Below are 27701 nucleotides of genomic sequence, written 5' to 3' on the forward strand. Positions count from 1 at the left end.
TCAGGGAGGGCCTCTCCTGATACATGGGGACGGGACACCACTCACAGTATTTCAGTTCAGGAGAGTCATGCTCCTAGCGTTGAAGAGTGCCGGGCTAGACCCTGCCGATTTCGGGACTCATTCGTTTAGGATAGGAGTAGCCACAGAGGAAGCAGCAAGAGGGCTGGGGGACGAGCGTCTCAAAAGGATCGGTAGGTGGTCCTCTAATTCCTTCAAGAGATATGTGCGGGTGCACATGCTCTAATACGGTGCGGCTATCCAACTGTTAGGTGCACAAGGGGGTTTTCCCCCCTTTTTCTCCCTGTTACTCAGGGAAAGGGGGCTGTGTCAGTGTCGCCAGCTGACAGGCGCTAGATGCCGTTTCATGGAATTTTGTGTGTTTTTATGCCAGCATGGCAAGGCACTTACCCCCCCTCTTGTTTGTTTCATCGTCAGTTGCAGTTTATTCATCCTGTGACTCAGGAGAGGAGTCTGGACTCTTTTGCATTCACAGAACGCAAGAGCAAGCAGTAGTACGGCGGGCGCCGAGTTACGGACAAACAGCAAGCATGGTGGCGCAAGTTCACTCTTCGCACCAGGAGGATTAACATGTGTGGATGATAGGGCACTCATATGTTCGACGTTTGAAGAATTTCTTTTCAGGAGCTGCCAAGACCACTCAGCTAGGGATAAACTTATCCTTTTTCGGTCAGGGTGGTTTGTGCGTTGGTCAATTCAGGAAGTTGGTGAACCGAGCTTTGAAAGCAAGTACGGGACCACCGGCAATCTGGATCCTGCACTTGGGGGGTAACGACTTGGCCCGGTTAGGCAGGAGAGTGCTGGTCGAGGATCTCCTCAATGAAGTTGGATGGCTAGCAAATCAGTGTCCCCAGTCGATAATAGCATGGTCACACATGATTCCCAGGACACACTGGAGGGGTGGTGAGTCAGTGAGAGCGTTGAATTACGCGGTAAAGCGGATCAACAACAAATTTGATAAACTCTTTAGGCCCCCTAGACTAGGGTCCATAGGACACAGATACATCAAGGGGGAGCAATTTTTACTTCAGGACGGGGTGCACCTCTCACATAAAGGGAATCAGGCTTTCATAGAAGACATCCTAGCTTGGGTGGAGAGCGTAAGGCGCAGTGCATGACCTTCCTAGAGGGTGAGGGGGAGACCAGGTAGTCGGGCAACTACGCTGGCCTGTGGCGGTAAGGTCATGATTGGTAAGCATAGTCTTCGGTCCTCAACGGTCAGCACCATATAACTCGAGGGGGTAGTAACAGCCGGTAGGTAGGCTGTCGGGGTGCGGGGGCCGGGGGAGTCATCCTTCCCAGTGGGCCTGGGGCCACCCCACACGCGCATGCGCATTAAGGTGCCACTATGCAGAAGTCTGCAGCCCCCACGTAATGGAGTTTAAGGCACAGGGCGTAGGGGGGGCCCGGGGGAAAGTATTCATCCGATAAGCTGTAACCCCTTGCGCAACCTTATTAGTACACGGGGACTGGGGGAGCTGCCAGTCATTGACTTTGCCGTAGGCTCTAGAGGGGACACACAGAAAGTAAATAACATGTATTGATAGATTTACGGCAGGAGTGTCTTGTGTATTAGACTGCGTTAAGGTTAGCCGTGGAATATCTGACTGTCAAAATGTATCTGTACTTTCTGCGTAAAGTTTCTGTATATAATGTTTTTTAATTTGTTTTGTTAAATGTTAATAAATACGGCCGGGGGGGTTACTCCCCCCAATCTAAAAAAGAAAAACTATCTGTGTGGTCTCACAAGTGTTACACTGAAGGGGAGGGAAATGTCATCCATAACCACAGGGTCAGTCGTTAGAGTAGGGGACATGGGTAAGTACCAGACCATATGTCTGCAGACATCGCACGCTATGGCTCCACCTAAGGTCAGTGCACAGAGGAGAGAGCTTTCCGCTCGGAACTCGGCTACTGCTCTGTTGGGTGGGAGAAACGCTGAAGGCAACACGATCATGGAACCGCACTTGCAGATGCCGGTGGGGGTTGCGAGTAAGAAAAGCGCACCCCATACGGGACGGCGAGATCTAAAATTGCTCCACTCGAGGAAAGTGGCCGATATCCTCTTTGCTGCTCCAGAAGCGGCCATGGTTGAGATTATACTGGGGGAAGTGCAGCTCGGGCATGAAGGGAGGACTGACGGAGATGACAGAGATTCTGCCAGCATTGATTAACTCCCTGCCCATACAAGTATGTATACAGCGCACTTGGAGGAAGTGCTTTCTGGGGGGGCCTCAGTCCCTACATCACATGTGATACAGCAACAACGATCCGCTCTGCAGGTCTGACAGACAGAGGTAAGTGCTGGCACTTCTGTTATCTGTTTGAATACTGCTGGCTCGCTATCGCCTTAGCAATCACTGACATTATCACAGTCGCCTGCTTTGGATGATGCAGTGGGTAACAAGGTAGTTGGCTTACTGCCTGAGGAGGACCAGGGTTGCGCAGAATTAACGGCGTGGGCAGATACTCTCCTACCAGAGCCGGCGCGGCTCTCTCAAACTGCTGATACATCGGATCTAGGGGCTGATACACATTTTAAAGATCTATGTACTGAGCAATTTGCCGAGGTGGACATCTCACCCTCCTCATCTTAACCTTTGCAGAGCATGAATGATCTATCCGCATAGCTCTTAGAGGACTCGGCTAGCCTTCCCTCAGTTAAAAAAAAACACAATCTTATGCTTGCTAAATCTGCCAGATGTCCTAAAATGCTGCCAAACTTTTCAGTAGGACGCAACCTCAAGGTATTGCTCCAGCACATTCAAAAGAGAGGACGGAATGCAGCCCTCTAAGTAAATGGGTCACTTCAAAGGGAGAGGTCAAGGTTATTATGGCGAGACTTTCTAACACCGGACTGGCTGGTGGACTTAGTATTAGTCAAAATCCCTCTCCACCTCTGACAGCACACAACACCACTGCACACCCACCGAAAGCAGATCTACTCACATCTGGCTCTCCTCTTCTATCTGTCAATTCCATGCCGACAGCAAGGGAAGTTCTCACATCCAAATGTGCGGCGCCAGAGGTATCTGTAGCAACAGTGACATCAGGGATGTTAGAACCATTAGAACCATCACTCTGATCAATCCTGCGCGCATTACAGGCACAAAGAATTGAGGCGCAGGAGCACTACGTGCAGCTCACAGCAGACAACGCCATGATCCAGCAATCATTAACAGCAGTAACCAGCAAGGTGGCTATACTTACTAATGATATGATGGAACTACAGCAACGTCTGGCAGATAACGAAGAAGCAGTAACACACTCCACTAACCTTGTCCGGGATCATGATAATCAACTTTTGGCCTTGCAGGGGAAAATCGAGGACATCGAAAACCGGCAGCACTGGAAGAACATAAGATGGTCGGGGTCCCGGAAGGCAAGGAGGGCTCTGATCCACAGGCTTTTATTGTTCAGCTGTTCCAGAAGGCCTTTGCTGATGTAACCTATTGGGATTGGGATTCCCAAATCCAAATGGCTCACAGTTTGCCAATCTTTTTGAACCAAGCAGACCAGACCAACTTATGACGGCTGCGCTCAATCCTTATCTATGTAGGCAACTTCCTCTTACGATAGGCTATCGCCATTAAAGCCCAACCTACGACACCAGTGGCCGTGGAATCAGTTTCCCTTTCTGTAAGATCAGATCTCTGTAAAATTACGATGAACAAGAGGTGGAGGATGCGGCAGCTCATCGATCCTTGGAAAGCAATTGGGGCCCAGGTGTATCTGCAGGAACCATCCGCCTGAAGGTTATCAAAGATGGTCATGCACAGTTCTTTCACTTGGACCATATGAGCAGAACGAACGCCATCTTCTCAAAGAAGATCAGCAGACATTTACCACAACTTTTTGCTATCGCTGCCGCTAAAATGACATTTAGCACTTGCTAAATATAGTCACGACTTCTGACTTTTCTTCTGCCCTTCCTTTCTCTCCCGACACTTGCCTGCCTTTCTTCTTCTTATCTTTAGGCTCTAATATTGCATCACTTTTCATACAACTGATACTCAGGGGGTGCTCTCGGGGCCATGCTCTCTTATGGCTATCAGTGATCGACAGCTGGGTCAGAGGGGTGATTCCCTTTCTAGAACACTGGAAGGGTGGGTGGAGGGTGGCACAGGGTAAGGGGGGGCTTCTCATGGGGCTTGCACGCAGGACACAGGGAGATACTGGGGGTTTAAAACACAAGGGGTACTAACAGCATTAGTTGAAAATGAACCTGGTATTTTACAAATTCTAATTGTGTTTATGTATCTGTTTACATTTCCTCAAAGTCTTTTCTCTCAGAATTTCTTTAGGGGTCAATATAATGGGGGGTTGCAAATAAAGCCCTATAACTTGTTTTTCACATTTTCTGAAGATTTTGTATGTTCTATGATGGAGATAATTAGATGAATAGGTTTGAATGTAGCTGGGTTCAATGAGGCATCTAAGCACCAGCTGGTCAGGGAGGAGCTTAAGCTTTATAAACCTCATATGTTACTTCTCACGGAAACACATCTGGCTTACAAGGAAAGAGGCTTGCTAAAACTAGGTTTTGAAATTGTTGAATGTACATCACAGGGAGTAGCAATTAGAGGAGTAGCGATACTGAAGGACAAGCGGTTAATCTGCAAAATTCTTAAAACCTCTTTCGACCAGCGTGGTAGATGGGTGATTGCACAATTGGAAATGCATGATAAAATGTTTGTATTCTGTGCAGTATATGGCCCAAATTCAATAATTTAATACTGGAACTGCTTGACTGGCACAGAGAACTGATTATTATAGGGAATTTCAATTGCACATTAAATTACGATATTGATTCTACTAATAGGACAGCCGATCCGAGAATGCGAAGGGTTCAAAAATCAATCTACGAATTGGCTCGGCTACACTGCTTATCTGACGTATGGTGGACGCTTCACCCCATGTCCCCGGGAAATACACATTAATCTGCCCCTCATCAGCATTATTCTAAAATAGATCTGGCCATGGCTAACAATAGAATTTTAACAACAACCAAAATTGAGGTGTGCCCCCGGATAACCTCTGACCATAATCCTATTATGTTCACCTTTCAACTAGCAGTCACAGATAAGACTAAGCGGCCTTTTTCATTTCCTAGACATTTGCTGATGGACCCATAATTTATATCATTTACCCAAGTAGCTCTAACCAAGTTTTTACAGTCTAATGTCGATACCGCCTCTCCTACCATAGTTTGGGACACAATGAAGGCTAACATACGTGGCACCACCCAACAATATGTTTACCGCTTGAATAAAACTAATGAGAGTAATGCAAGGTCATCTTGCAATGCATTAATACAATTAGAAATCCTGTATGTGGAGGAACTTAGGCTAGGTGGGCCAAACCGAGATCAAATATATGCCTCATTAATAGATCTGTGCCTACCTTTGGGCAGAATATTAAAAGAAAAGATCATGGTTGCTTAGAACAAGAACTGCTATGAATATGGGGATCAGGTTGGAAGAATTTTGGCATACCAGGTGGCGGACAAGAAATCTAAAGGGCAGATTAATGCGATAAGGGGCAGAGATGGTAGGCTACATACTTCCCCTAATTACATTTTAGAGCAATTTATTCAATTTTACAAAGGACTTTATACCTCATCATGTAACTCGGACAAAACGGTACTTGAAGAGTACTTAAAACTTTGCGATCTCCCATCTCTAAATAAAGATGCAGCTGACCTTCTTCAATAGGATATCACTAATGAAGAGATTACGACCGCTCTAGCCGTGTTGCCATCTGGCAAGGCCACTGGGAGTGATACCCTGCCAATTGAATTTTATAAACATTTTAAAAATTCTATCCTAGCGCTACTGAGTGATGTTATACATCAGGTAGGAGACCGAATGAAAGTGCCCAAATCGTGGGATATGACTAACATTGTCTTTTTTCTTAAAAAGGGGAAATCAGCGGATGACTGCGGATCCTACCGTCCAATATCTCTTATCAACTCTGACGCTAAAATCTTTGCCAAGATACTGGCTAACCGTTTAGCACCTTTAATCTAGTATCCGACCAAGAGCATGGGTTCATAGAGACACTACGGGTCTTGTCAATACAGCCATAATGGCGTTCGACATGGCTAATAGGACATCTTGCAATTTGGGGATGGTCCTATTAGACGCTGAAAAAGCATTTGATCGAGTGGCATGGGACGCTCTATGTGCAACTGTTGGAAAACGGGGCAGTATCTGTGAGGCCTGCACAAATAATATGTCACATGTGTCCTTCACTGGGAATCAAACACCCTAGTGTAGTGCCTGACACTCAGAGGGTAGCGTTGCAGAGCAGTCTAAGGCCTACTCAAGGGAGGTGGTGTAGGCTAGTAATCACCATTTTCAGGTACGCAGAAATAACACTCAATAGTTGATTGTCCAGTCTGTACTTTGCTTTATAAAAGTAAGAGTACATTTATTAAACGCACTACTCAATACTATGCACCAATTTACAAATATACATAAGCTGTTGGAATTACTTTATGACATTGTAAAACATCACCACCCCGCCCGCAGGGGGGGTGGGGTCTACTACCACCACACCCTGAGTATGCACATCATCTTGCCCCTAATGCAGTTAGTTGAACATAACCTGGAGCAAGAGCCCTGCACACTGGCACCATCCCAGTGGCGACCCACCGCATTATCTCAACCAGCATTTAAAATAGGCACACCTGCCCTGGTGACACATAAACCTGATTGAGCATCCCAAACTGATCATGAAGTATACACCTCTACATCTTAGGGGCTAACAGTCTGGGTTCTTCTTCACATAACGCAGCAGCAAGAATACAAGTTTAGGCATCCCTTTAAAAATGAGGTGCTTATTAGACTTGATAACATTTATAATCCATTGCCATTATAACCTCTAAAAGGCATCACAAATGAAATCACAGGATTAAGCATATACAGCCAGACACCCTAGCAGGAATGTCTAGCAACATAACCCCTCATTGCTTATGACCTCACATTACACATGATACTTACAGTCCCTCCATAGAAATAACCTTGAACAATGCACTTCATAGAAATTACATTAGTAATACACTTCTCATGCATTTGTACCTCTTCACCTCCAGGGGATGCATCCCTAACTCAGCCCTTCATCCCTTGGTGCGCTTCTCAATACACCCCCAGCTGCAGAACCAAAGTTCCAGCCCAGGAAGTGATTCAATGCTGGCTGAGCCATTGAGGGGTTATTTCTTCAGAGTCCCCAGAGACTTAGGAGAGGAACTTTTCATCTTCGTGCTAGGGGAGTCTGCGTTGCTCCTGCAGCTCCCCCGCCCCTTGGCACTCACTAGGCGGTGCCCCCATCCTCCTGGGGTCATCACCAGCCGAGAAAAAGACTGCTTTTCCTTGCAGGCCAGTCCGGGCCTGCAAGGCATTATGGGGCACTCTCCTCCCGGCTCCAGTGAATATTATAGTGGCAGCTCCCCCGCTGCGTCAGGGAGAGTCGCGATTGCACCCCTAGCGGGTTCGCCGTATCCAGCTCATCGTTGGGGGGCCCGGTCCAACCCAGACCCCCAGGGGATGCATCGCAGATCGGGGAGCCCACCCCCGGCCGCTCCTTTCTTCACGGAGGCCCGGTCCCACCCAGACCTCCCGCAGTGCAGCCGTGCTGGAGGGCAGCCCGGGGAGCCCACCCCCAGCTGCCCCCACCGGCTCCCGACTGGCCAGCACCCTCGCGTGCTGCCGCGGGAGCCGGCACATCTCTTCTGGTCTACCCACCCACGCGGGCAGATGCAAGGCAGCCACCGGCTTGGCGGGTCTTCAGGGGAGTGCGATGGCACACCCTTCGCCTTCCCACTGGTGCGGGGGAGTGAGACAGCGCTCCCCACCTTCTTCCGTCGCTTTGGGGACTGGAGATTGGGTCCGGGGCCCCTGAACATCTTCACGGGGAGCACGATGGCGCTCCCCGACTTCTCTTCGCGTCGGGCTGGGAGCTGGGGTCCCGGGGCCCCAGGCACTCCTTTCCAGGGAGCGCGACAGCGCACCCCGACCTCTGCTCTCTCGGGGACCAGGGTGGGTTCCTGGCTCCCCGCTTGCACATCTTCACAGGGAGTGCGACGGTGCTCCCCGGCTTGACTTCTGGTTGTCAGGACCCGGAGTTGGGGTCCCAGGCCCCTACAGGCTTCCTTGCGGGGAGGGGTGCGACGGCGCTCCCCGCCTCCTCCTCCCCACACGGGGCCCGGAGTTGGGATCCCCGGCCCCTCCCCCATCTTCACGGAGAGCGTGATGGCACTCCCCGGTTTAATTTTCGGCGAGGGCCAAGGTGGGCTCCTGGCACCCCGCGAGGGCACCTTCACGGCGCACCCTGACTTCACTGCTTCTGGGGGCAACCCCTGGGACCTGACCCACGCCGGGGGCATCTTTGAGACCGGCGGCGGAGCCCTACACACTTCGTCAGTCGGCTAGAGGTCAAAGGTCGCCTACCTTCTGGAATGGCATGGTGAGCAACAATACTATGGATTTAGGACCAGGTCTCTGTACTGGGGTGAATGTATGACATTGTTCTACATTCTGTCCATCAACTGTTGTTTTTGCATTTGTCACCCCGAGTGGGACGGGTATGCCCAGATGTGGGTCTCGTGCTCTCCATGCCACTGGAATCAAACTATCCTGGCTGATGAGGGCTGAAAGCCCGAAACCGGTCCTAGGATGCTTGTTTCCAGTCCAGGGAGGACCTAGCTTGGCAGTTCGGGCTGGACTGTTCCCATGAGGCACAGGGTCAAGACTGATTTTCATATGGCTGGGTTCAAACTGAAATGGCATGGTGAGCAAAACAACAATGGATTTAGGCCCAGATCTCTGTACTGGGGTGAATGTATGACATTGTTCTACATTCTGTCCATCAACTGTTGTTTTTGAGCCTATCTTCTGGGGGGCATATCTCAGCCCCCAGGGGTCCGCTCTTCACCCTTTTCGCCTCTTCTTGCTCCTGATGGCGCTCCCCAGCCACTGGGGATACTTTCCTTCACCCTTCTGGTCTCAATGAGGGTGAATTCAGCAGGGAGCTGTCTTCACTGGCTCCCTGCGCCAGCCTTTCGCAGGGCTCTCCTCCTGGGCCTCTCTTCTCCTTGCACAGAGGCCCAGGCTTCTGCTCACTGGTCCTGGACTCCCTTCCTGGCGCAATTCTGCATCCTGGAACAGTCAGGGGGTTCTTCCTTCCAACTGCCCATGGAGCCAGGCTCCAGCACCAGTCTTCCTCAGCAGACCACACCCCAGAGACAGCTTCTCTTCCTGTGCAAGTTCTTTTAAAGAATTGGGGAGGGGGCTGACAGGAAGTCTCTGTTTGCCCTATCACACAACAACACTTCACTTCTCTGCCCCTGTTCCCCCCTTCCTGCCCAGGCCTCTGGGTTTGTTCAAAATGGCGTCGTCCAGGGGTCTCATGCCACATGGTCTCTGAGAGCCCCTTCCCCCCTTGCTGCCTTCTCTCCAGAGCAGCCTGGTGCCTGGCACCAGGTATCCGCTGCTGTTGGATGAACCTGTAGCTCCACCCATCTTCTCTTTTTGGAGTGGGGGCCCTTGCCCTTGGAATGCTGGTTGTGCAGGGCTGGGCTTCTGAAGCTACAGCTTGGAGAGGAAGGTCATTAATTCAGCCTGGCAGGGTCAGCCCCCAGCCAGGCCCTGGTTATGAGCTGACTCAGAGAAATATGACATTTCTGGATGACCCAAAAGCAGTACAAATATGACTTTGGACTCTGCAGAATACTTGTTCTCACACACGTTACAGTGGACTTTAGTGCATGTCTGGAATTTGTAGGCCTTAGGAAAGTGAAGCTAGCCCATGGGCACCACATCCCCATAGGAGAATAATGAAGTGAAAAACAGTGAAACGCACTGACTTTCCCTGGCATGTTTCTTTCCACTGTATAAAGCCTATTCCATGTCACCACACAATTCTGCATAAGTCCTGCCACACCATTCACTTTGTAGCTGCTCCTGGGCTGGCCACGCCGTTACACTTGTCAAACGCATGTACACCCGTGTCTGCATGTAACCAGCCCGGTGCCCCTTGCTCTGGCTGCAGCGCAGTGGCCTACTCACGACAGGTGGACACCGATAAAAATACACATGCAGTCCCCTGTGCAGCCTTGACACGTGTGCACCAGCATGTACACATGTGTCTGCATGTTACCAGCCCGGTGCCCTTACTCCAGCTGCTGTGCAGCGGTTTAGTCAAGCCAGGGGAACACCAGTAAAATCCACATGCAGTCTCTTTCATCATGAGTTCACTGTGGGTGAGTCCCTACTTATGAGGCTCCCCCACAGTAAAAGTTCAACTATTAGGTGCTCAAAGAGCGAAAAATCCAGGCAGCGCAGAGTGTCAGAACCACCTTCTAACAGCAACATTAACTGCTTACAAGTTCGATTTACTAAATGGGTCCGTGCACTATACACTTATCCGCAGGCTAAACTTATATACACTAATTTATACTCCGCCCTGTTCCAGCTACATCGTGGCACTAGGCAGGGGTGCCCACTTTCCCCGATGCTGTTTGCATTAATACATCGAGCCGCTCATCAAATCACTAAATTGGAACGTCCATATTATTCCGTTCAGTAACGGGACACGTAAATGAAAAGTTATCGCCTACGCTGACGACATCGCAGTTTTCTCTTCCGATCTGGTAATAGCACTGATTTCAATACAGGAAGAGGCGGACAATTTTGGCTGTCTTTCAGGGTATAAACTGAACTCTCACAAAACTCATATTCTGCATAATCTGGATCCGGCCACACCTATAACGGGTGACTGAACTACCACAACTTATTTGGGGATAAAAATCTCTCCCCCTGTCGAACAGGTATGGAAACTTAACTATGAGCCATTGCTATACTCGGTCATCCAAAGCTTAAAGAAATGGAATAAACTTCCGATAACCATAATTGGTAGATGCAACATCATTAAAATGACTATCTTGCCTAAGTTTCGATACCTGTTTCGAGCTATCCCTCTCCGTGTCCCCAACTTCTTTCTAAAAAAACTGGAAGGTGCAAATAATAGCTTTATACTGGGATATAAGCAAGCACGCCGCACAATTCGATTTCTTAAGTTCCACTTCAAGCAAGGAGGACTCCAACTCCCCGATTTTAAACTTTATTTGTGGGCGGTATTCACTGGGCGCATCTAAAGTTTACTAACTGACAAGAAACCATACTTTTGCTTTTTCTTAGCACTAAGTACAGACAGCAATACGTTTCTCTACAGCCATGGTACTCCCTGTACGGCCCGTGGGCCACCAGCGGCCCAGCATGCCTTCCTTTGCGGCCCGTGGACCTTTCAGACCCCCCAGCTTTTGTTTAGAGAGAGAGAGAGAGTGGAGGGAGAGAGAGAGAGAGTGGCGAGAAGGTGGGAGAGAGTGGAGAGAGAGTGAGAGAGTGGAGAGAGAGAGTGAGAGAGTGGAGAGAGGAGAGAGAGAGTGGAGAGAAAGAGTGGAGAGAGAGACTGGCTGAGAGACTGAATGACAGAGAGAGAGACTGACTGACAGACTCTGACTAAGAGACTGACTGACTGAGAGAGACAGAGAGACTGACTGACAGAGAGAGAGAGACACTGACTGAGAGAGAGACACTGACTGAGAGAAAGTGACAGAGACAGACTGACTGAGAGAGAGACTGACTCAGAGAGAGAAAGAGGCTGACGGAGAGAATGACTGGCTGAGAGAGAGACTGACTGGCTGAGAGAGACTGTCTGACAGAGAGAGACTGTCTGACAGAGAGAGACTGAATGAGAGAGAGAGACTGACTGAGAGAAAGAGACTGACAGAGGGAGAGAGACTGATAGAGGGAGACTGACTAACTGACAGAGAAACAGACTGACTGACAGACACAGACTGACTGACTGACAGAGACACTGGCTGACAGAGAGAGTGTGACTGACTGACAGAGAGAGTGTGACTGACAGAGAGAGACCGAGAGAGAGACTGAAAGAGGGACTGACTGAGAGAGACTGACTGGCTGAGAGAGACACTGACAGAGAGAGAGAGACTGACTGAGAGAGAGAGACTGACTGACAGTCAGTCAGTCTCTCTCTGTAAGTCAGTCAGTCTCTCTCTATGCAAGAGAGAGAGAGAGACTGACTCAGAGAGAGACTGACTGGCTGAGAGAGAGACTGACAGAGAGAGACTGACAGAGAGAGAGACTGACAGAGAGAGACTGGCTGACGTTCAGTCAGTCTCTCTCAGTCAGTCAGTCTCTCTCTCTGCAAGAGAGAGAGAGACTGACTCAGAGAGAGACTGACTGAGAGAGAGACACACACACAAAGAGAGACTTACTGGCTGAGAGAGAGACTGACTGGCTGAGAGAGAGACTGACAGAGAGAGAGACTGACAGAGATAGACTGACTGGCTGAGAGAGACACTGACGGAGAGAGAGAGACTGGCTGACAGTCAGTCAGTCTCTCTCTGTGTCCGTCCGTCTATCTCTCTCAATCAGTCTCTCTCTCTGCAAGAGAGAGAGAGACTGACTCAGAGAGAGACTGACTGAGAGAGAGAGACTGACAGAAAGACTGACTGGCTGAGAGAGAGACTGACTGGCTGAGAGAGAGACTGACAGAGAGACTGACTGAAAGAGAGAGACTGACTTACAGAGAGAGCGAGGGAGAGAGAGTCTGACTGACAGAAAGAGAGACTGACTGACAGAGAGAGAGACCGACTGACTGACAGCCAGTGATGGAATTGGGGTCAAAGTGTGTATGAAGCAATGCAATGCCTCTTAAAATTGCTATTGTCTGCTAATAAAAATGTATTATCAAAATGTGCTGTTTGTAGTTCCATCTGCTTTTGAAATACAGCATTGTCGCATTGTCTAATGTTTTGAAACAGGATTGATTATTTTTTACTCTTGCCCCTCCCCCCCCCCACTGACCCCGTCCCCCACTGATCCCACCCCTACCGGTGCGGCCCTCGGCCACAAACCACACTGGAATTTCGGCCCCAGACAGAAAGTTTGTGAGTACCCATGCTCTACAGGATCAATGATCCAAAATACAATAAAAGAGTCTGATTTAAGACCGTTAGGGACATGGTACGTATATGGCATGAAATTCTTGATCACTGCTCACTATCTCCTGAAGATCTAGGGTAACATGTTTATTTCCAAATATGGAATAAACCCTACTTCCCGGAACTATTCCATGACTCTACTGCTTGGCGGTGGGCAAACCACAGGATTGAATTGCTAGGTCAGCTCTACGATTCCGATGGCTTCCGCACTTTCGCGTTTTTACAATCTGCTTACAATCTTCTGCAACAATCCTTTTTCAAATACTTACAAATAAGGGATTACTTTTTAAGACGACAACCGATACAAACACCACACTCTCACGATTCACTGACATGTTTATTACATCTTAAACTGAAATCACGAATTAGTACAATGTATTTACAACTCTGTCAATCCAGGCGTGATGATACTCAACGTCTGGCTGTTAAATGGAGTCAAGTTTTAGGCATAACTACTGCTGACACAGAAATCATCTCTGCTTTAGATATTTTATATAACTCTATCCATTCGATAAGTTTAAAGCTGCAACAATTTCAAACTATTTGCATGCTGTGTTAAACTCCTGAAAGGATTGGGAGATGGGCACAGGGGTATGGGGGAATAGGGGAGATAGGACACGGTGCCCAAAGTGCAGAATTTTTGCAGCTAACATCGTTCATATGCTCTGTACCTGTCCCATGTTAGGTACTTTCTGGGGGAAAGTAATACAATTTATTGGTCATCGTCTAGGCTATGATTTTCTCCCTACTAACAAAGAGATCATTTTATATCTTAAAGAGAGTGCTGTTCGAGGCGTGAGATTTTTTTTCTATTGATTTTGTCGCTGCTCGCCTATGCATTGCAAGAACATAGATCTCGCCAAACCCCCCACCTTTCCTGAATGGTGGGCCACCATGAAAGACATATACGAGAGGGAACGTGCATTGGCTAAAGTCAGAGGCATACGGTCCTTACAAAAATTAGACTGCATTTGGGACCGCTTTGTCTGATCTTTCCTATATATACACACTTTTTTTTTTCTATTTCCTTTTTTAGGCCTTTTATTTTTCTGCTTTTTTCTTTTGTTCTTGCTTCTTATTTTTTCTTTTCTCTTTCGTTCCCTTTCTCTCTGATAGGGATTACAATTTACATGTATGAAATTAAGGCTATCTTTTTCTTTGTACCCTTTGTGAAAACCTAATAAAAAAGTATTTTTAAAAAAAATGATTCTAATGCAGTTCTTGTGTGTCTTCATCCCTATATAAATTCGGCCACAAGGACATGTAATAAAGTAGATAATGTTGTCGCAAATGCAGTTCATAAATGTCTTCATGTGCCTTGGTTTATTGGTGCCAATGTCAGCATCTTTAGTTGTGTGGGGGAACATGCAAACTGAGCATTTCCCGCAAGGATGGTGGCCTACTATAGCTGCCTACTTATTTATGCTGCTTTCTTCCTATCTGCTGCCTCTATTGATACTTACACCCACAAATGTACTACTTTATGCCACTTCATTCTATTCCACTCCACTCAGTCCCACTCTACAGCACAGTACGCCACTCTACTCCATGTCAGTCTACTCCACACAATGCCACTCTACTCCATGCCAGTATACTACACACAATGCCACTCAACTCCATGCCAGTCTACTCCACACAATGCCACACCACTCTACTCCACCCCACTGTATGTCACTGCACTCCACTCCACCCCACTGTATGCCACTCCACTCCACTAACGTTCAGCCATGCAGCTTTACATCCTGTCTAAAAGACATTGACAAAGACAATATCTCTCACATCGGCAAGATCTACTGGCTTTGCCAATGCTTGTTTGAGTATTATCTGCTGTCAACATGTGCCATTTTGTAAATGCTCAGTTTGTTTTCCAATGTAATTTTCATTGTAAAAATGGTAAACATTGTGATGTTTCTGAGTGAAGGCTATGTTATGTTTATATTTTTACACTGTCTTGCCTATGACCCTAGGCCATACTCAATAAAAATGCAAATAATTACAAATGAAAGGAACTGGGTCAGTACATTAAGGGGTGGAATGCACACAGCTAGTGCCTTTAGTTTAGTAGGATAATTCAGCTGTGGGTGTTGCGAGCTCAATAATTTTCTGTGTATTTGTGCTCAAATTAATTTAACACACTGGTATTCTATTCGTCTCTGCGCCCTTTAAACAAGACTCTAGACTGGATTTAATTGAAGAACTAATTGTATTCCACTTAACTTGCTTCAAGTCGTTCTTTGCACCCTTTCAATCTCTTTGCCTTTGGCACTATCCAATCACAGTTTCTTCACAAGGCTGTTGGTGTTATTTAATCTGTTAGTCTGTTATTAATGAGCATACACTGTCCAAGATCCTATCTGGAGTTTACCGAATTCTGGATATCAGAAGTCAACCACACGTCATGCGAATAAAACAGAGTTTATTCTCAAATGCAGAAGGCAAGCTCCATGTCCAAACACAATCCTGGCTTAATAGCATGCAACTGGCTAGGTCCATCCCATCACTCTCTACCAATGCTCAGCGCCTAAGCTTCTAATATCAATCTCACTACTCTTCCCGTCCGAGTCTAACCTCGCTTCCCCTCACCTTTCCCCTGGTCAAACAGGATTACTTTAGAAGCCATCCCAGAGTCATTAGATGATCATCCAACTACTGTAGAAGTCATTTTCATGTCATCAGACATCATCAAGCTCTTGAAGTCATCAGCAAGGTTTAGAAACCTGAGCCCGATGACTTCAGAATGACTTGAAAATGACCATTTGATGACTTCACGAGATAAGAATCTTCCTGATGACTGAGAACGATTTGAAAATTAGCTTACGATTACTTCTTAAGCTGAGATTATTCCTGATGACTTCAGGATGATTTAAAAATGACTAATTACTTCAGTAGCATTAACAAGATTAAATTGTTTCTATCCACTATTTTGGTTACATTTTGATGAGGAATGCTAAGCCTTTTGGCTGATTGCTGAACAGTGAAAACTATTTAGCTGATATAGGAGTTGCCTCTACCATACAAATAAGCAAACAATGTGCTTCAGATAAGTATGTCAAAGGTAATTTGCAGGATGATATTTTTACTGTTTTTATTACATTTAAGTAGACCGGGACAAAAAAATGAAATGTGTGAGTGCAAGTGTATTTAACAGCAATAAAAGTTGGTAAATACTGATAATTGGGTTATGCTTATGTCTTGAACATTTTTTTTCATAGATTTACAAGTAATTTTCAATTGTGGAGTAGTTGTAGCAGAAATGCCTTGCAGCATCATCCACCAGCTGCTGCATACATTGAGATTCTAATATAAATAATGTTTCTTGCTCAAAGGGAGCCTAAAAACGTACAGCAAACTTGGTGCATGCTATACCAAGACAAGCGCACTGGAAAGCTAGCTAGTCAACTTTCAAAAGTTCATTGATCTATGCAGATATTAAACAAGTAATAAAGAGGTGAATTTATGTGTACACAGTATTAATGACCTCAACTGATGATCTGGGAGAAGGACTTTCACACTTGCCAATGTTTTACAGCTGACAAAGTGAGAAATTTCGAAATATATCTGGAGAATGCATTTTCCCATTGACATGCATTGAAACAGAGGTCATTTTAGGTGAGAGACGAGTAAAATAAAGAATTTTGTTGGATTCGAGAATCAGGAATTTCTGACTTGAATTCGGTCTGTTGGCATGTTTGGGCTTTTGCCTGCAATATTACAAAATCTTTTCATATTCAAAAGTAATCAGACAGAGTCAAAATAATGAGCCCTTCATTGTCACAAAAATGTAGTCGATGGAAAGGGTTGCTTGAAGAGTCCAATACTGAACGTGAAGTAGAACACCAGGGGCCGTATTACACAAAGTGCCCCAGAGGTGCAACAGGCGTTTGCGCCCCCTTTGCGCACACCCGCGAGTATTGGTATTACAAAATGGGCCGCAGACGGGTGTGCGACCCTTTATGTAATACCATTAGTGCTGGTGCACATTAGGCGCAAGCGCTATCGTCAGGGGGCATTCCCTCATTTGCATGAGGGTGTGCCTCATGCAAATGAGGGAATCCCTTCGTCTCTGCACCTGCGCCGTATTACAGACGCCAACACAGAGGCAAATCAAATAAGCTCTCAGGAAGCGCACTTCTCAGCCCTCTGGAGGGGGTAATGGGGATCACGTGGACCCCCCCAGACACCCCCTTTCAGGTGGGTGCAGTCACCTACTGCGACCGCCTGTAAGGGGACCTCTGAAACCCCCTTTAAGGTGCAGGCGGGTTGCCGCCTGTATTGTGAAAACCCAGAGCGGCTTTAAAGCAGCCGCTCCCTTTTTCACATGAGTGCGCTGGCCCCAGGGTGGGTTGCCGCTTGCACCGCTTCCCCCAGGGCAGCGTGAGTTCGTGGCTGCCCTGAGGGTAGCACATGAATCATAATATGGCGCATTTTCCTTCATTGCCCTGGGTGCACCTTTCTTAAGGTGCGCCCAGAGCAATTCAGAAAAATGTGCCTCAAGTATAATGCAGCTCCAGTTGTAAAACCTATTTGGAATGCAGAGAATAAAAGAGCAGACATACCAACCCTCCCGATTCAGGCGGGAGACTACCGATTTCAAGGCTAGTCTCCCGCCGCCCGATTCCTGCAAGCAAAAACCCGATTCCTTGAGGGTTTCAGCTGACAGGGCTTGTATTGTGTAACGTGCTAATTCTCCCAGCAATAGTCAGAGTGGCGATGCAGGGGGTCTAGAAGGGGTGAAAAAGCAAAACAAAGCCTCATTAACAAGCGAATGGTCTTTAAAAGACCTGTGAAGTACTCTGGGCGGCTGTGTGTGTGCCAGGGAAGTTGTTTCAGCCCGGGCTGCCACACGGTGGGGAGGGGGGATGTATGCACTGCCAGCAACCTGCCAGGCCAGTGCACAACACTTGCATCACCCTCTCTCTGCCTGTCATTGTGCTCCATGCTTCTGAAAGGTAAGAAAAAAACGTGCATTTTGCGTTTCAAATGTCGGATCCTGCAGTAGCACACTTCCAAAGCCCATACACGACAGTAATCCCATTCAAGGCCCCATTCTCCCGATTTTTTTTTTTTTTTTAAAGCTCCCACTTTGCTCTTCTGAAATGTTGGCATGTATGAAAGAGGCATCTCTTTATTACACGAAGTGTATACAGGTAGGTAGGCTTGTTTTAGGCTTGGTGCAATATTTTCTGTTTTATGCAAATTATTTTACACTAGAAGTTGAAGAATACATTGTTAGGAATATGTTGTTCCTGTGCTTTCATTCATGGCAAGTATCATTTGTTGGTGAATAATAATTTATTTAGAGATGCTAAATGTCTTCCTAAATAAACTTTATTTTTTAAAGCATGAAGGTCCTGTCTATTTCTTTTGGCATTACAACCGCAAATTAATGAAAGAAGAATGCCTACATTTCAACATTTTAGAAGACGAAAGAGGGCGATTTAAAAAGAAAAAATTGGGAGAACACGTCTATTGAAGGAGAGGCATTGGCTTAAAAATCATCAGATGCCTCCCTCTAGAACCATGTTTATTGGCATGCACGAGAATGTCATAATGTTTGCTTCCTCGATGCTGCCAGCACGATCTAGTCAATTTTGGTGACTCTTAACACTATTGAGTATTTGTGAGAGCCAAATTCTAATAAAGTTGGAGAGTTAAAAACAAATTTACAAGCATAAAAAAGAGCCAACTTAATTCTGAATACAAATTTAAATTGCGTGTTCATGGGATCAGCCACTTGTGCATTTGCACAATTTGGAGGTATCAATGAAGCTGAGCTAAACATTAGCCCGGGGGACTACTTTTGTCCTTTTTCAATTTCAAGTTCTTCAAACCGGAAGTTGTCCTCAACCGGAAGCGGCTCTCAAGCAAGACCAGCGAGGCGAGGGGAGATTAGCTGCCGTGCCAAGCCACCGACTATGGATTACCGATGCCTTCTGTGCGTGTTTGCAGGAGAATGGAAGGGATATGCATTGCTGAACCTCGTCGGTATTTGTTTTTAGTAGAGTGGTTTATGGCTTCCCACCTTTACACTTATGGGCTTCTTCCTCAACTGCGCTTTCAAAGGTGGGAATCTGCAATCATGCCGGCTGAAGAATGAGGCGCCAAAGGTGATGCGAGACCGAGCGGACTCTCGTTCAGCATCACACCCCTGCCGAACCCCACGCTCAACAGGAAAATCGGCAGTGTCTTTACCGTATCCCCCCCATTGAATTTTAGCATAGGTGCCTTCATGTAATCTCATGATCATTGTCAACAGGACTCCTGGGACCCCCAAGGCCGCAAGTACTTCCCACAGTTTCGTCCTAGGAACCAGGTCGAAGGCAGCCCTCAAGTCGACAAATGCCGCATAAAGACTGCCCCCGCCTAGCACCACAGTCCTCCACTGGATCAGCTGGAACCGAAAAACTTGATCCACGGTACTAGTGGCCTTACGAAACCCAGCCTGAAATGGAGATAGAATATTAAATTCTTCCGCCCAATCGAGCAATCGATTAACAATCACTCGCCCAACGATTTTTTGCACTGTGTCGATCAGGCTGATCGGGCGGTAATTACAAGGCTGGGAACGATCACCCTTTTTGTACACAGGGATGATAACAGCACCCCGCCATGAAGCCGGGATAGCTGCTCCCCTCGCAATGTGGTTAATTAGTAAGTGAATATATTTACACCACCTATCAGTGTCGTTTAAGAAAACGTCCGCTGGGACTCCATCAATGCCAGGAGCGCGTCCTCTGTGTACAGTTTTGAGGGCCGACAGAATTTCGGCCATCGTAAAGACATTGTCCTCAGGAGTTATATAGATAGGGCTAATGTTATTTACAATCTGAACCCTATTAGCATATTGATCACTAAAAAAGTTTACCCAGGCTTCCTGCGGGACATAATTATTGCAAGCCTCTTCAGGCCTTTCTTGCCCCCATTTGACAATATGCCAAAATAATCTGGAATCTTTTCGATCACTAGCACACTTCAGTTTTTCCCAGTGGGCTTCATCCCAATCTTTTTTCGCTTTAGCAATGCAAGTTTTATATGACTTTCTTGCAGAGCGAATAGCCCCCAGGTTTTTGCACTTAATTGCAGCTCCTAGAGAAGTTCGTGCCACCTTACAAGCATGATTATACCATTTGGCCACTCTGTGAACTCGAGTCACCTTAGGGTTTACTGGTTTCAAGAAATAATGTTTGATTTCTTGGAAAAGGGACTCATGAACTTCAATGATGTTAACTTTGCTTGTGGTGATCCCTGCTTTGCCATCTAGGGCCATAATGGCCTTATCGGTCGCAGCTCCTATATTATCGATAGCTTGCTGGTCTGTCCTAACACTAATCCATCTTAACCTGCGCATATCATTCGTTGGTACAATAAGCGGGGGTAGGCGATCATCAAGAGAAATAGAGGCGTTAGATTCAGACAGCCACCATTTGTGAGTGACACATAACGGATTGTGGTCACTCTCTGGCATTTCTGTCACGACCATATCTCTAACAGTAGGCCAAAGGGAAAAGCTACAGATAATATAGTCAATGCGACTTTTACTTCTCCCGTTATCAAAAGTCATAGCTGGTACCCTGTCTGACTTTGTCCTCCCATTTAAAGCTCTTAATCCTTGTTCAAGACACATTGCATTCAAACCCAAAATATCCTCTGTCCAACGAGTTACTGGGATGGTGTCTATTGAGGGGATATCCCATTGTTTATCTTCCTCTGCACCTAGAAAGGCTTCACCTGTATCAAGAGGTTCAAACGTACGGTTTAAATCCCCAGCAATTATTATGTTTTTACCATCTGAGTGTGTCTCGAGGAGATTATACAGGGCAAGAAGAACCTCAGATTTTCCTACATTTCCACCTCTGACATAGATATTATAAATATCGATGGATAAGGATAAATCACTCGTGAGTCTAATGAGTTGGATATCTTTCTGCCCGGTCTCTATGTTTTTTGCAACGGCCTTTAAAGATTGTTTAATCCAAATGGTAAGACCCCCCATCGGGCGCCCTTTAGGGCCCTTAGAAGCTGGAACACAAAAGTTTAGGTACCCCAAAGCGAAAACAGGGTCGCAAGCCCATGTTTCCTGAAAGATGCAAACATCAAAGTTACTAACAAAATTAGACCAGTCACCGCAACCCTGCTTTGAGCCTAGCCCGGCCACATTCCAAGATAATAAGTTTCCAGAATCATGTGCCATTACGGGATTGGGGCTAGGAGTAAGTACACTCATCACATTATCATTTAAACCATTATGTGTTAGATTATCAGATGTTAAGCCAGCTATGGCCTCCGGCATAACAGCCACAGGACAGGAACCTTCTCGTTTGCCCAGCTCAACAATGTAGAGTGAATCAGATAAACAGAGGGATGGTTGTCAATCGCAAGCATTCAGGTTTGAAAGAGCAGAAAACCTATTTTCCACACATAGACCCCAATCACGAAATCTGACATCATTACAACTCCTGTTGGTCACAACATTCCATTTAGTTCTTAGAATATTAGGGTTCATGCCTCTTCCTTTCCGTGAATAAAAAAAGTCCAGGGTCAGTGGTACAATTGAAGTTGACCTTCGCTGTGGAGGCAAGATGTTAGGTAAAATATTTGACAAAACCTCAGGGTCAGTGAAGGTTAAAATAACACAGTCCCCTCTGAACCTTTTGGTGCTGTTACCAATCCATTCAACTCTTCTGGCATTAGCGAGTTCAACAGCTAATTGTTGCTTCCCCCGCGGTGTTATTATCATGTTGTTAGTAAGCCATGATAAAGATTAGTTTAATAGAGAAGGAACAGATTCGACCTCGCCAGAAGCCAAAGGGGGTACATTTGCAAGAACAAGAACTAATGGAGAGGCTTCAACTACAAGCTCGGAAGACCCTTTTCCCATATTAGAATCATTAGTGGAAGCGACCGGGGGTGAATCAGCAAAGGCACCACTAGATACATTAGGCAGTGGTACAGGGTTGGAGACAGATCCCCTATTCTCAGCAAGAATTGTTTTGCTCGTTGCTGGCTCTACAACAACTTCAGTTATATTCCCTACCTTCGCCAAAGTTTTCTCTAATAAACCACCTAGTCTATTGACCTCGGCGGTTAATTTGTCAATTTTACTAACCAGGGGTTTGACTATACCTTTAATTTTTGTATCCATCATACTCCATAGTTTGGTAAATTGAGCGTTAGAAAGGGTAACATGAGCTTCGCTAAACAGATCAACCTCCTCCTCCTCATCCACTGATATTCTCCTCGAAGGGGTTACGATTTTATTTCTGCCTGATCTTAGACCCCCTCTTTTCTGAATAACCTTGCTTTTACCCCGAGTGGCCCTCGGAGCTGGTACAGGAATTATAGAAGGAGGGGACTCGATGTTAGTAGATATCACCGATACCTCTTCACTATCGCTATTGGCTTCTGTAAGTGCGACTACACCACTAGGCAGGATGGGGTCAGTATCAAGTAGAGGGACATGAGCCACACAGGATACACTACTATTGTGTAGAGCCAGAGAATCCCCATACTCTTTCTCGGCCATATGGGATTGATTAGATGAATCCAGTCCCAATGAGGATCTCCTGTCATTATTAATTTTAGCCACAACTTGAATCAAATAGTTGTCTAAGGTATTATTTGCTGGGGTTTGTTTTTTCCCAGGCATGAGTAAGACCAAAGAAGTGGCCACAATAATCAGTACGCTTAGAGCACAGTATACAGATAGATGTGATAATTTCCCTATATAGACCGCACAGCTCGTGTGTACGTAGATGGTATAGAAGAAGTTTCGGGCAGAGTCCCTGGCCCAACCCAACCTGGTCCAACCTCGGCCTCAGATGGCCCGCCCATTGCCCGGGCTTAGCCCGGCGCCGACCCGCGCGCGAACCCGCGACGCGGGGGGCGTGATCGATTAAGTAGCGCCTCCGGGCGTGCAAAGTGCGTTAGTTCCTGCTTCCGGGTCGCAAGGGGACCTGGGTATTGTAGTCCCGTCCCGTCAAGCACTCCCCCCTCACAGCGGTCGCAATGTCGGGCGACGGCGGGGGAGAGGCGTGGAAGCCAGAAGAAGAACAGGCAGGTCCAAGATCAGCGGGACACACAGGTAGGCAGCAGGGATCTAGAAAACGCTGTCAGCTATCTGGAAACAACCCCCCACATAATTACTCTCTACTTAATACAGCATCAATACAATACACATAATACAACTCAGTGTCACATATTAACACACCACATAATTACCCTCTACTCAATACAATATAAATGCACTCCACACAACAACACTCAAAACCACATAATTAAACCACATAATTACACTCTACTAAATGCAACATACACCCCACATAATAACACTCAATAACACATTACTTGCCACATAATTACATAACACATAATTACATTATACTAAATTCAACACACACCCCACATAAAACCACTCAGTGCCACATAACTAAATATCACATAATTACAATCTACTCAATACAGCATTAATACAATCCACATAATATCACTCAGTACCACGTATTAACACGCCACATAATTACACTCTACTCAATACAATATAAATACACTTCACACAACAATACTCAAAACAACATAATTAAACCACATAATTAAACTCGACTAAATGCAACATACACCCCACAAAATACCATAGATTTACATGCCACATATTTACACTCTACTCATAACAATATAAATACACTCAACATAACACCACTCCAAACCACATAATTACATCACATAATTACACATTGCTATATGCAACGTACACTCCACATAATACCACTCACTACCATATAATTACAAAACACATAAATTCACTATACTCACTGCAACAAAATACACTACATATAATACCACTCAGTGCCATATAATTACACTCCACATAATTACACTGCACTCAATGCAACACAAAATAATACTCCCATATATTTACATAACACATAATAACACTATACTAAATGCAACATACATCCCACATAATACCACTCACTGCCACATATTTACAAAACACATAATTACACTCCAATAAATGCTACATAAATGTGCTCCACATTATAACACTCAATGCCACATAAATACACTCTACTCAATACAGCATTAATACAATCAACATAATATCACTCAGTGCCACATATTAACACGCCACATAATTACACTCTACTCAATACAATATAAATACACTCCACAGAACACTCGCAAACACATAATTACACAACATAATTAACCCCTTCAGCGCGGCGCGGATTACCGCGCTGTGCTGAAGGGTTCTTGCGCGGGCGGGGCCGTGATGGAGCGGTTCCGTCATGCGCACAGCATGACCGACGCGCATGACTGTACCGCTCCGTCACAAGCATCGAAAGGATTAAACTCTACTAAATGCAACATACAACCCATAAATTACCACTCAATACCACACAATTACATGCCACATAATTACACTATACTCAATACAACATAAATAAAAACCACATAACACTCACAATCACATAACACACCACATAATTACTCTTTACTCAATACAATATAAATACACTCCACATTACAACACTCACAACCACATAATTACACCACTTAATTACACTCTACTAAATGCAACATACACTCCACATAATACCACTTACTAACACATAATTGCATGCAACATAATTACACTCGACTCAAAGCAACATAAATACACTACACATAAAACAAATCAGTGCCACATAATTACACTACACATGATTACACTCTCCTCAATACAACACAAAACACTGCACAAAATACAACTCAGTGCCACATAATTATGCTACTTAATAAAACTGCAAAATACACTCCAAATAATACCACTCACTGCCACATAATTACATACCACATAATAACACTCTACTAAATGCAATATACACCCCACATAATACCACTCAATGACACATAATTACATACCATGTAATAACACTCAAGTCAATACAAAAAAATATTACAATCCACATAATATCAGTCAGTACCACGTAATAACACACCACATATTTATAACTACACTCAATGCAATATAAATACACTACACATAACAACACTCAGTACCACATAATTACACACCACATAATTACACTATATTCAATGCAACATCAATACACTCCGCATAATACCACTAAGTACCACATATAACACTTTTAATCACAACTTTTCAACATAAAACACATCAGCCACAATACTCTACAACATAGCAAAAACTTGAAAATAAACACTACGCCAATGCTTGTTTTGAGTGGAACTTCCTCCACATCAGAATCCTCAAAGCTTGTTGTGCATGTCAACTCCACATCACCACTTGTAGAGGACGAGTCACAAGCCACCACACTGTGCTTACGCTTACGCGCCTTTATAGCGCTTTCTTTTGCCTTTATAGCATATTCCTTCTGAACCTTACGTTCAAAATCTTTATCGTTCCTTTTCTTTTCCACATGTTTTCTTTTCTGCTTCTTTTTTGCGCTTTCGCTTGATCCCCCTGCGACAACCTCCACCTCCTCGGTTGTGCAGAAATTCTCATACTCCCCAGACCTCTTCCTAGAGTCTTAGTTCATTACAGTCTCCTCCACACTACTCTCAATTCTTTTATCAAGAGATGCACTCATCTCCCCAAACATTTTATTCATATACTCCTTTATCCTCTCCTCAAAACCTGTCTCTGTATTCTCCATTTTAATACCTTATTTACTGAATAATCCTCTTCACAAGAATCTTTAATTCACCACACTCTAATTAATCTTTCTTCTTAAATTATTCACCCTTCTCCTTACTCTAAACTACTATAAATCTCTTCAAATGCAACCTGTACTAACCTCAAACTTACAATTCAACTCAATCTTCCTAATCCAATATAATTCTCACAGCGCCCGTAAACCGACCTCCTCTTGAACTTCTGTCAAAAGTCTATCAGAAACTGACTCGCGTTCTGACAGACTTTCCACACGTAATGCCCCAAAAAATGTCTGCTTCTTTTATATTCGATTTACTTTGGATAACCCAATTACTCAAAATGGCTGCCGTACGTTGCACAAGTACGGCGGCCTTGATGCACCAAATTTCTAATTCGTGCACTTCAAAACCACTCATGCGCGATGAGAAATTCAAATGCGCTTGAGCGCAGCTTCCTACTCCGAAGCTCGCTCCAGCGCACGCACAGCTCAAATCCGCCTCTCACCTCACTTGGAACCTCGCGCACACATCATTGCTTCAATTCAAACCGCTATATGCACGGTAATCCGCTACATTCTTTTTCTTCAAAACCCAACTTTTTATCCTTTACAAAAATAAATTGCTTCACTCTTCCGAAATAATTTTCAGCCACACCACTCTACACTCATAAATTAACCAACAGTCTTTTTTTCTAATCTACTCTTATCAAATTTTTGATATCCACTTTTAAAATTATTTCAATAAACATCAGTTTATTTAACTCCTTGTAATTGTTTACCTATAATTTTATCCAACATATTCATACATATTTTTAAACTCAAATCCAAACATACCACATTTATATAGTAAGATATGAATGGACTTATCTGTGCTTGAGCAGCAACAAAAGAGGAAGATGGCTGCCGGTTCTATGATTATGTACATGTTCAATGTTCTAGAGTTTTTATAGTTTTCTGATTCTAGTGTTTGTTGCTGCTGTGCTCGAGAGCAATAAAGGTAATATGCATAATATTGGACTCCGGGCCTTGCCATAAAAGTTTCTATTTTCCATTTTGTGTCTTCATTTCTAAACACTTCGTTAATCTGTTAATATTATTTATCAGTCATGGACCACCTGAGTAGGCTTTGCAGACCCCCAAGGGTCCCCATAGCACAGGTCAAGAAACGCTGTACTAGACACTATATGGTGTAAGAGAAATTGGAAAATGTCCTTTGTTCACTATATTCCCTTTAGACCGGTATTGTTTTCTGTGTACATGTATACATACTTTGAGGGTTCAATTCCGGTTGGCCCATTCCCTCTTGTCCCTTTCTCCCCTAATTTTGTTTGGGAGTATTTGTCTCTTATGTAATTTAGTGTCGTGACTGAGCATTTTTTAAGGACTGTGCCACTCAGTAGTTGTGCAGTTGTAGGTCTGTACCATCCATTTTCAAGATTTTGTTACTGAGAAATTCGGTTTTGGTTTTCCCTTATCTTCACAGATCCGGAGGGCAGCTTATCCCATTCCTTCTGTAGTGACAGCACTGGGCCAGAATCCTCACCAGCCTCTGTGCCCAAGGTGGTCATTGACCCAGAGCTGGAGAAAAAGCTGCTCCATCACTTGTCCGATCTCTCTCTGGCACTGCCCACAGATTCTGTTTCCATCCAGCAGGCAATGAGCATGGTATTGGAAGAAGAATACTCTTTTGGGGAACTATTGAGGGGGGTTGTTGTCTGTGTTTGGTTCAGTAAGAGGTTGTATTTTCATCCGGGTCCTGGGGATACGATGGCAGCAGTGTGCTAGCCTGGGTTTTGACAGGTTGGTAGTGTGCCAGCAGGGGCACAGCATGCCTGTTTGGGTCATGCTAAGATATTACTCTGCTTGTTGAGGGCACAATAAGACAATGTTTATCTGCCAGGGTGCTTGATAGGAGGACAGCATGCCTGCCTTCTGTTGGGTAAGGGTGCAACCATTTCATATTGGCCATAGTAACTGAGATAAATGTGCAGTTTGTAATAATT

General features: G+C 45.3%; 1 protein-coding gene across 1 annotated transcript in view; it reads left to right on the plus strand.

The window, feature by feature from the left end:
* The window catches only part of METTL3 (methyltransferase 3, N6-adenosine-methyltransferase complex catalytic subunit), a 232550-nt gene that overhangs the window by 146887 nt on the left and 57962 nt on the right, over positions 1-27701 (plus strand). The window contains 1 exon segment of the mRNA XM_085646255.1: positions 27182-27363. Coding sequence (XP_085502381.1) covers positions 27182-27363 — 182 coding nt within the window.

This window comes from Triturus cristatus, chromosome 1_1 (assembly GCF_964204655.1).
Source record: "Triturus cristatus chromosome 1_1, aTriCri1.1, whole genome shotgun sequence".
NCBI lineage: Eukaryota > Metazoa > Chordata > Amphibia > Caudata > Salamandridae > Triturus > Triturus cristatus.